Source organism: Apodemus sylvaticus, chromosome 18 (genome assembly GCF_947179515.1).
Source record: "Apodemus sylvaticus chromosome 18, mApoSyl1.1, whole genome shotgun sequence".
Classification (NCBI taxonomy): domain Eukaryota; kingdom Metazoa; phylum Chordata; class Mammalia; order Rodentia; family Muridae; genus Apodemus; species Apodemus sylvaticus.
In genome coordinates, this window is record NC_067489.1 from 70080340 (window position 1) to 70090643 (window position 10304).

Sequence of the window (10304 nt, forward strand, 5' to 3'; positions counted from 1 at the left end):
GTTGGAGGCCAGCCTGGTCTACAGAGCAAGTTCCAGGACTACACAGAGAAACCCTGTCTGGGAGTGGAAGGGAGTCATTCCACTGTCTCACATGATCCAGTCATACCACCAGAACAAACATGGAGAGAGGGGAAAGCAAGAGAGGAGAGAGAGAGAGAGAGAGAGAGAGAGAGAGAGAGAGAGAGAGAGAGAGGGAGCGCTACTTGCCCATCATCTCAGCCCTCAAGTTGCTGAGGCAGGAGGATCACAAATTGGAGGCCAGTTTGGATTGTCATTTTTTTTTTTATTGAGTTACAAGTTGCCATGTGCGGGGATTTGTGGCTCCCTCCTTGGGTGCCTAGCTCCCAGTCCCAAGCAATGGGGATGGCGTGGTAAGGTCTCCCAGGACAGGGTGGGAGCCCCTCCCCAGGGTTCCCCTTGGGGCTCCCGGGTGAGGACAGCAGAGGGGAACCTAGTGGGTGGCAGCCCGCACGCTGCAGCTTCAGGGACTGGGGAGGGGGGCAGGGAGGGAGCTCTGTACAAGGTCACACCCTTCGGTCACGCGTGGAAAGGGCACGGTTGCTGCCCTGGGCTCTGAGTCTCCAACACTGGCTGTGCCCGGTTCGCTCTGGGGCACGCCCAGGCCCCGCCCATCGGCATGAGGCCCCGCCCAGCCAGCCCATGCCCAGTCTAAGGGAGCCTCTACTACTCAAGATCCAGGAGTCCCGGCGGCTGCCCGGTCACTTCTCCTCCCCTGGAGCCGGTTCTGACTGCAGCTGCTGCGGCTTGGGCTTTGGCTCGAGCTTTGGCTGGGCCTCTGGTTCTGGCTCCCACAGCAGGAACTCGTGTAACAGCGTGTTGACCGTCTCAGGACACTCCAGCATCACCATGTGGCTGCCTTCCTCGATGAGTTTGAGAAAGGCCAACAGCAGGATCTGCGGGCACATGGAGAAGTCCCTCCTGCTGTCTACCCTTCAGCCCCACCCAGGAGGATGCCAGGCATGGCCTCTCACCCTTCTGGAACCTCTTCACTCAGTCAACACCCATTAAGCGCCTTATAAATGCCCGGGGTTGGACTTCGCAACCGCGCTCTGCTGACACTTAGGGTTGGCCAGTTGCTAAGGGGCATCAGCTGTGTTGCCGGGTGCTGGGCAGCCTCCTTGGACAGCCTCAGGAGTGGATGCCAGGGAAGTTCTCTGCCCTCCTCTCCTGTCCACAAATGTTTCTAGATATCTCCAAGACCTGCCCTTGGTGAGGATCCTCCTGTAATCCCTTCCCCACACCTTTCCTGAACAGCCCTAAGAATCACAGAGCCACAGCCATTCAGATATCTTAACCAGCCGGGCGGTGGTGGCGCACGCCTGTAATCCCAGCACTTGGGAGGCAGAGGCAGGCGGATTTCTGAATTCGAGGCCAGCCTGGTCTACAGAGTGAGTCCCAGGACAACCAAGGCTATACAGAGAAACCCTGTCTCGAGAAAACAAACAAACAGATATCTTAACCAATGGAAGCCACAATCAACACCTGCCACTCAAAGACTCCGCCCTCCTAGAGCTGTCAGAAAGCCACACCCATCTGGAAAGTTCACACCCACTCTGCCTTGCCCCCATTGGCACCTTTCTGGAAAACCAGGCTTCCCAAAGGCCGAGCCTACTTAGAATTCATTCTGTTCCAGTCTTGGGAACACACACACCCCTCTGAGCCACACCCAGGCGCAGGCTCCCCCTGAAGCCTGTGCACAAGGAGTGTGTGTTGCGAGGAGTTTCTGGGTCCACAGGTCCTACCTCAGCCATGCGTTGGTCCTCTTCCACTGGCACAAATTTGTCGTGCATGCCGTGCACCAGCAGCACAGGAACCGTCAGCTCCGCATGGTAGACCTCATCGCCCTCAGGCCAGTACTGGCCACTCATCATGGCGCGCAGCACGAAGGAGGACACGTTGAAGGCGTTGCCCTCCTTCAGCAGCTGCTTTTCTTTGGCCCCTTGGCGGGCAAAGCCGGCCCTAGGATGCGAAGATGTCCTTTGAGCCCGACCGCTATGGGACACGCCCTAGAGCCAACCCCTACAGATCAGTAACGCAAGCCACCCCTCCCCCAGCGCGGATCCCAGGGGCAGGGACCTTACTTAAGGAAACTCCAGGCCAGGCAAGGCGACAGGCAGTGCAGGACACACGTGGGCATGTTGAAGATGGAGCAGAGGCTGGGCTCCAGTGCCGTGGGGCCCCCGCCGTTGATCATGATCACTTTGTGTACAAGATCTGGGTACTCGTGCGCCAGGAGCGTACAGAAGGAGACGCTGTGGGCAGGGAGGGGAGAATCCGAGATAGCAAGACACTGAGGGCGCGTTACTCCCCCTCCCCCCTGATCACTAAGGCAGGTCCTCAGAGACCAACACCCTGCCCGGGCACCCAGCTGGCTGACACGGGGTGCCCGGCCCTTCCCGACCAGGTAGGCAGTGCTGAGGATGGAGCGGTGGCTTCATTCACACTGGGCGTGCACTCTGTCCACTGAGCTACAGGCCTTGCCCTTTGGTTTTGAAGCAAGTTCTAAGGAAGCGCACGACAGCGTCTGGCTGCAGCCAGGGCTCGTGCCGGGTTACAGCGCACACACCCTGTAAGCTTTGGGGGTAGTTCTTGTTAGAAACAGGGTTTCTCACGTTAGCTTTGACTGGCTCGGAAATTGCTGTGTAGAGCCGGCTGGACTAGAGCCCCCAGGCACACGTCTGACTTGTGGCATGGCTGTGGTCACTAGCACAGTGACATTGGCTGTCTTGTTACTTTGCTATTCCTCCGAGCAGCAATGTGCTCCCTTGAGTGGACGCTTGGTAACCTTCACACTGTCCCACCTGAGGCTGACTTACAGGCGGCCTCGCCGTATTTAGGGGTGGGCTAGTCACCCTTAGAACTGCAGCGGGCTCTGGACCCCCCCAGTGGCTCTCCACTGGGGTCGAGTGCTTCCGCCCAGCACCTGACGACAGGGCGTCATGGCAGATATGTGGGACAGGCAGCACTCATGTCTACAGCCCCTGGGGACGGAATCCCCGTGCCAAGCAACTACACAGAGAGCTACCTGCCCCTCCCTCTTTCTGAAACAGTCTCACTGTGCAGCCCTCACCGGAATGGACTTCATGGCAATCCTCCTGCCCCAACCCCTGGAGTACTGGATTTACAGGCATTTGCCACCTCACGTGGCTTTTATTTTTGTTCTTGTTAAGACACGAAGTCTCAGTGCTCTGCTGCCCAAGGTGACCTTGAAATTCCAGAGTCAAGGGCTTGTCCTGCTCACCCTAGGTCACCTGGTTAATAGTTGAAGGCTCCAGAAACGTATGGAAGGGGCCTGACCATTAGACCATAACACACACACACACACACACACACACACACACACACACGCTCACACGCGCGCACGCGAATACACACATGCACGCACACACGCACATGCACGCACGCACATGCACACACACATGCACACATGCACACACGCGCGCACGGGAACCCACACACGCACACACACATGCATGCCCGCATGCGAACACACACACACACACACACACACGAACACACACATGCACGCATGTGAATACACATGCACACACGCGCGCACGCGAACACACGCATGTATGCACACACATGCAAGCATGCATGCACGCATGCGTACACACACAAACATTCACGCACGCACACACGCCCGCACGCGAACACACATGCACGCACACATGTGAACACACACACATATACACACGCACGCACGTAAACGCACACGCACACACGCAAGCGAACGCAAGCACACACACGCACACACATATGCACACACAAATATGTAATGCTGTTCCACAGTAACCCATAGTTTGGGTGACTATTACATGTTTGTAAATATGAACTTTTTTCAGACAGACGGTGTTATATATATATAGCCCAGGACAGGCTTGAGACTGTAGCAATGAATGCCCCTGCCTCACACTCCAAAGTGCTGAAATTACAGGTATGACCTACCATGACCAGTTTTTTTTTTCTCTCCATTTCCAGCTTTTAAAAATTATTTTTTAGACTGGGCATGGTGCCCACACCTTTTATCCTATCACCCAGGAAGCAGAGGCAGGTGGATCTCTGTGAGTTCGAGGTCTACCATGTGAGTTCCAGGATAGCCAGGGCTATGTAGACAGACCTGTCTTTAAAAGTAAAAACAAAAACAAAATTAATTTTTAAATGTTTAAGGATCTGAAAAGATTCTGTTTACTGACTTTTTTTTGAGGTGTGAGGGACTGAAGCCAGGACTGCTCCCGCCAGGGACGTTTCTCTAACCCTGAACTATCCCCCAGCTCTGGAGTTGGGGGTGGGGTGTCCTCGTGCATGTTAAACTCGCCTGGGAGTGGTGTAGCAGAGTGGCCATTACATCTGATTCTGTCCTCGCCTCCCAAGTGTGGGACGGTAGCCGAGGGCTGCTGTGCCTGGCTTTCAATGCAGTTTATTGATTTTTGAAACATCCTATAGCTCAACCTATAGCTCTGGCTGGTCTTGAATTCATAGCAATCCTCCTGCCTTGGTCTTGGAAGTTCTGGGGTATCATGCCCAGACTCTTTATAGTTTGTTTTTGGTTTTTGTTGTTGCTTTTTTTTTTTAGCCTAGGTTTTTGCTGTAAGTGTAGCCCTGAGTTGGAAACGGACAGGTGCCACCTCCTAAGCACGGTGATGACACACCTGCTTCCACACCTAACCAGATGCAAATGACGAACATCACCTGCTAGGTCAGAGCTCTAGTGACTGGGGGATCCACCCCTGAGCCATGCCCCCAGCCCCTCACTGGGGGATTCTAGGCAGGGCTCCACCCCTGAGCCACGCCCCCAGCCCCTCACTGGGGGATTCTAGGCAAGACTCCACCCCTGAGCCACGCCCCCAGCCCTCACTGGGGGATTCTAAGCAGGGCTCCACCCCTGAGCCACACCCCCAGCCCCTCACTGGGGGATTCTAGGCAGGGCTCCACCCCTGAGCTACGCCTCCAGCCCCTCACTGGGGGATTCTAGGCAGGGCTCCAACCCTGAGCCACGCCCCAGCCCCCCTCACTGGGGGATTCTAGGCAGGGCTCCACCCCTGAGCCACACCCCCAGCCCCCTCATTGGGGATTCTAGGCATGGGGTCCACTCCCAGCCATGCCCCCAGCCCAATCACATTTTGCAAGGAAAGAAGTTGTTGCATGGGGTAGCATTATTCTAACCTTTGGGACGTAAAGGCAGGAGGACCAGGTGTTCAAGGTCAGCCCCAGCTACATAATGATTTTTGAGGCTAGCCTGGACTCCACAAAGCCCTGTCTCAACCTAGCTCCAGGGGTAAGGGAACGGTTTGTGAGCAGCCCGTTGGGATCTTACCCGTAAGAATGGCCGATGAGCACGTTGCGCTTCTTGGCATAGCGTGTGAAGATGGCGCGCATGTCCTCTGCCAATGCGTAAAAGGTGTAGGCAGCTGCCACCTGCGGCGCAGAGCTGGCTCCGTGGCCGGCCAGGTCGGGTGCCACCACCTCATAGCCCAGTCGCACAAAAAAGTCTAGCTGCTCCTTCCAGATGGCGAGTGAGCCACCGACCCCGTGGATGAAGAACAGCACCACATCGGCCTGCGCGCCCTTGCAGCTGGTGATGCGCTGCTCACAGTCGATGTGGATGGTCCTCTTCGGACGCCGTGGGCGGCGCCGCCGCCCGCTGCCCGGGGTGGCCCGGGTGTCGCCTCCTGCGGGCTCAGCCAGCTCTACCTCGAGTGCGGCAGGCGGGTCCCCGGAGCCACTGCAGCCCTGCAGGTCGGCACGAGGCGCTCGGCCCAGGTTCTCCACCAGCAGCCTCCCGTTGCGGTACACTGTGATACGACGCTGGCAGCGCACAAGGCCTGTCTTGACCCCTGGATCGTCTTCAGGTGGAGGTGGTGGCGGCGTGGGGACAGGCGCGGGGCCCGCATGCTTTACCCGCAGCACCCGGCCTGGCTTGACCTCTACGAATGTGTAGCCGTCACTGGACTCGACGCTCTCCAGCGGCCGGACAGTGTTAGGGGGAGTCCCCAGCAGGCAGCAGAAAAAGCCATCTGTCACCCCGGTCAGCATGGTGTGTCCTGGAGAGAGGTACAGTGCCTAGCTCAGGTCAGTGGCACTGGTTGTGCAGGACCTGGAAGCCCCTCCCAGGTTCCCCCGACACCCCAGTGCCAGGTATACCCCTTGGTACTGAAGAGAGCATGGGGGGGCTTTCAGAAGGAGAAAACATTAAAGCAAGAGCCCATTGCGGGGGCTGGAGAGATGGCTCAGTGGTAAGAGCACTGACTGCTCTTCGGGAGGTCCTGAGTTCAAGTCCCAGCACCCACATGGTGGCTCACAAGCATCCGTAATGAGATCTGGTGCCCTCTTCTGGTGTCTGCAGACAGCTACAGCGTACTTACATATAATAAATAAATCTTTAAAAAGGGGAGAGAGCCCATTTCGAGGAGACCCTTACCCAACAAGGGGTTTATCATTTATTCACAAATCCGTACCTTTATGCACGCATTCATCCACTCAAGCAAGCATGTTTGTACACATCTTCTCACACGGTGATTTGTGCAAGCATGCATCAAGCTGGTCTGCATGCTTGGCTTTGAGAAAGAAGCTCATGTAGGCCAGGCTGGCTTGGAAATCCCCGTGCTGCCCAGGCTGCCCTGGCTCTGGATTCTACCTCTGAAGCTGTAGCACATTGAGCATACAGGTGTGTTTCTAAGATCAAGGGGAACCTCAAACTCCCAGTCCCCGTGCCCCTATCTCCCCAAGTGTCTGGTGTGACAGGCGTGCATCAACATTATGCCATTGGTTTGTTTTTGAAACAAGGGCTCATTCTCTAGTCCAGGCTGTACACTGCTCTCAAACTCCTTGCAATCCTCCTGCCTTCGCCTCTGCCAGTACTAGAATGACTGGTGCGAATCTCCATCACTGCCAACCTTTTATACGGGGTTTCATTCTGTAGCCCAGGCTGGCCTCAACCTTGTGCCCAAGCTCCTGGGTGGAGGCGACATGACAGACCATAAGGCCTGGTTTTTATTCTAAAATGTCAACATTCTCAGCTCGGGCCTCTGGTGTGAAGCTGACCGAAGAGGCCCGGGAAGGATGCAGGCCACTGGGACTCAGGCTGTATCAGGCTCCAGGTTCAGAAGAGAGGTAGAGCTGACTCGCACAGTAGCGCGAACCGATGGAGGCTGCTGCCCTCAGCATCCTGTGCTCTAAGGGTTCACAACCCTAGTGGCAGCCAGGAGGATAAAGGCAGAACCTGACTGGGGGCCCCTGGGCCTCCATCCGGTTCCCTCAGCCGCCACCCCCCCGGTGTCCATGACAACCACAGGCGGTTACATAACTCCAGGGGATACCAGCACAACGTACCCCCCCATTGTCTGAGGCATAGGGATGGGACCAGCTTCATTTTTCCATCACGGCCTGGGAGTGATGGTCATTAAATGCCCCTCTCGTGGTGGCCCTGGATGCACTTGAGAGAAAAGCAGGCCGTGCACCTCATCTCTAAGACTGTGGAACCCCGACTGTGGAGGCCTCTCTAAAGAGCAGCGCCAGTCCTGTTTCCCAGCCTGACCCGCTTCTGCCTGGAGCCCGTCACCCCCGCGGCGGGGTCAAGGCCACCGGGGTTCCGCAGCATCCTAGCAGTGCGAGTGCAGAGCTTGGCGGTTATCCACACTCCCCCACCCGCAGCGGAGGCCTGGCAGCCCGGTGACTCCTCTCTCGGGGAACAGATCCAGCTCACCTGAGGTCACCGAGGGGCCCGGGGCCCGAGGCAGGACGCAGGGGTCCCGGGCGGAGAAGCCAGCGTCCACCTGCAGGTGCAGCTTACATGGTGGTGCGGGGTCGGCCGCATTAGCGCGGACAGGCGCGGGCCGGGCCAGTCAACGCAGGGGCATCCCGCAGCCGCGCAGCAAACCGGCCCTGTAAGTCCCACCCAGCGTGGGCGGGGCGTGGAGCCGATGGGCAGGCATCTCGGCCTATTGCCGCGGCGAGCCGACTGACCTAGATAACCGTCCAACCAGAGGCGGCTCTTCCCTGGATCAGCGCGCGCTCTGCAAGCAGCAGCCCCGCCCCTGCGAAGAGTTTGGGGGGGGGGGGGAATGTGGGAGGAGGGATGGGCTAGCGCCTGGGCCGAGAAGGGCCGAGAGGGGGACAGCTAGTAGCTTGGGGGGTGTGGGGATGTGCCCTGTCTGGGACGGGGTCTCCTCAGCCGCAAGGCGGTATGCCCTCTCTCTTGACCTTCTCGTTCTGCAGACTCCCAAATCTCTACACGTGCAGGCCGGGAAACTGAGACAAAATGTCAAGGCTAGCATTTTGAACCAGTGGCTGTCTCAGAAGGGTCTGAGCTGCGGAGAATGGGAATTGCATCCCAGCCGTGGGGTCTCGGCTACACCAAGACTGAGCCCCAGGCTGACCCTCCCACCCTGGCGTGCTGTTCGCTCATGGACTCAGGGTGCAGTCCAAACACGTGCCGGCATCCCTTTTCTACACACAATAAGTACTCAACACGTCCCCTCAATCCTCAATTATTTGTAGGCACAACTGGCCGTTTTAGAGGGTGGGCGAGGATCATGAACTTTAGAGATGAAGTTCCTGTGGCTTCCCGTGGCTGTGGGCACGGCTGTCTGGACATCTTCCTCAGAGCAGCGGAGAGAGCCTTGGAGGGTGTGTAGTCTAGATCTGAGCTGCAGGAAGAAAATTCCCCCCAGGACAGCCTGAAGGATTAAACTAGTCGGGGCAAATTCACGACGCACGAGTTTTCCAGATTACGAAGAGCTGGGACTCAAGGGCATCCGGGCGGCACGCCAAGAGAAGTCTTGGCTGCGGGAGCCGAGAAGCTGCCAGCCTGCTGCGTGCCAGCTGTCCGTCTTCAATGAGGGCGGCTGAAAAGGCAGCAGCCAGTTCTCCAGACTGCTGCCAGAGTCGTCACCCCCACCCTGGGGCGCCCTCTACCAGTGGCTGACTCCAAGATCAGGGGGACAGAATGTCATACGCACGCGCAGGAGTCTACACTCGTTCGCCCTCTCCTGGTCATTTTGGAGAACTACACGCCTCTAGGGACAGACGGCACCCCTCTTTAACGACACGCGCAGGCGTGGGACTACAACTCCCAGAATGCCCCGCGACCACACGTGGAACTACATTTCCCAGAAGGCACTGTCAAGGAGCCCAGCGAGCAGGAACTGGCGTCGGCCCCCGCCACTGGACATGGCTTTCCTAGCCGGGTGCTTTGGGTGCCGGGCCTCCAGATCGGTGGCCCTATTGAGTGGCAGGTGAGCGTTCAGGGATACCCTGCTCCAGATTGGAAACAAGGGTGATCTCTAGACTATCATGCGCACTTACGTAGCGCCTTTTGTAAACAAGCTGTTTTGTTGCCCTGCCCATGACAGAGGCAGCTCAGAAAGTCGTACAGCGTACATTCCCTGAGATTTCACGGTTTCTCCGGTCCCACAGGTATCTCCAGTCCAGGGTCTGGATGGGGCTCCCGGACGCCTGGCCCCTCCTCTCCCTGCAGCAGGCTCGGGGCCGCGCGCGCGGAAACGAGTATCAGCCGAGTAACATCAAGCGCAAGCACAAGCACGGCTGGGTCCGCAGGCTGAGCACGCCGGCCGGCGTGCAGGTCATCCTCCGCCGCATGCTGAAGGGCCGCAAGTCCCTGAGCCACTGAGGAGCGCCACACCGCGGGGAATAGACTCAGACGCCGGTAGAGTTGCCGAGGGCGAGAAGTTGGGGCCTGCTGAAAGTGGTGGTCTGTCCCTACTTAGGGTTTTAGACGCTTCCCCCGTCGACGGCTGCTTACCACGGGCTCATCGGTTTCTGTGAATACATTTGAAGGCGTCTTTGCGAGACAGGCTCATTAAAACACCGACACCACCCCTACGTTTCCAGCCATTCCAAAGTATTACCAACTTGCTAATAAATATTCACGTTTCTTGAAGCACTGCTTATGTATTAACTAACTTACAGTTCGGGAAGACTGGGCGTGGGTCAGGGGTCTTGCGGCTTCTGCTTGACCCCCAGGACTTGGACGAGGCTTTTAGCTCATAGGTTCTGAGTCCCTTACAAACAAGTGCTGGCTTCTGTTTTCGCCGGATGTCCAGTCTGTAGTTACTGAATGACCTCTCCTTTTAAGGTGTGCATTCCTGGGACTGAACTTAGGTCCTGAGGCATTCAGCAAACGCCTTCACCTGCTGAGTTATGTCAGCAGCCCCTGCCTTGTCATGAAGGGACCCGTTGTCTGATGGGTAATACGCATTTAGAGATGGGGTGTTGGGGCACATGGGGGTCAAATCTGAAATAGAATCATAGGGGCTACAGGA

The 10304-nt window shown here is 57.3% G+C and overlaps 2 protein-coding genes across 3 annotated transcripts; one reads left to right on the top strand and one right to left on the bottom strand.

Annotated features, from left to right (window-relative positions):
* Window positions 1–270: 270 nt before the first annotated feature.
* On the bottom strand, window positions 271–7933 carry Abhd8 (abhydrolase domain containing 8). Of its 2 annotated transcripts, XM_052162425.1 has the most exons (6): window positions 7727–7933; window positions 6480–6666; window positions 5339–6065; window positions 2103–2273; window positions 1764–1980; window positions 271–914 (listed from the first exon to the last, which is right to left on the bottom strand). In XM_052162425.1, the coding sequence occupies exons 3-6, from the start codon at window positions 6055–6057 to the stop codon at window positions 720–722; spliced, it is 1302 nt and encodes a 433-aa protein (XP_052018385.1). In that variant the 5' UTR covers window positions 6058–6065; window positions 6480–6666; window positions 7727–7933; the 3' UTR covers window positions 271–719. The 2 variants fall into 2 exon arrangements, with proteins under 2 accessions (XP_052018385.1, XP_052018384.1); XM_052162424.1 differs by lacking the exon at window positions 6480–6666.
* A 1197-nt stretch (window positions 7934–9130) lies between these two features.
* On the top strand, window positions 9131–9922 carry Mrpl34 (mitochondrial ribosomal protein L34). The gene is made up of 2 exons (XM_052162084.1): window positions 9131–9257; window positions 9439–9922. Exons 1-2 carry the CDS (start codon window positions 9193–9195, stop codon window positions 9650–9652), a joined length of 279 nt encoding a protein of 92 aa, XP_052018044.1. The 5' UTR covers window positions 9131–9192; the 3' UTR covers window positions 9653–9922.
* Window positions 9923–10304: the final 382 nt, after the last annotated feature.

Coding starts and splice junctions, on each gene's coding strand:
- Mrpl34 (XM_052162084.1), top strand. CDS start 9,193: ATGGCTTTCCTAGCCGGGTGCTTTGGGTGCCGGGCCTCCAGATCGGTG. Junction 9,258..9,438: donor GTGGCCCTATTGAGTGGCAG/GTGAGCGTTCAG, acceptor CCGGTCCCACAG/GTATCTCCAGTCCAGGGTCT.
- Abhd8 (XM_052162424.1), bottom strand. CDS start 6,057: ATGCTGACCGGGGTGACAGATGGCTTTTTCTGCTGCCTGCTGGGGACT. Junction 2,274..5,338: donor CTCATCGGCCATTCTTACGG/GTAAGATCCCAA, acceptor CCCTGCCCACAG/CGTCTCCTTCTGTACGCTCC. Junction 1,981..2,102: donor CTGGCCTGGAGTTTCCTTAA/GTAAGGTCCCTG, acceptor TTCGCATCCTAG/GGCCGGCTTTGCCCGCCAAG.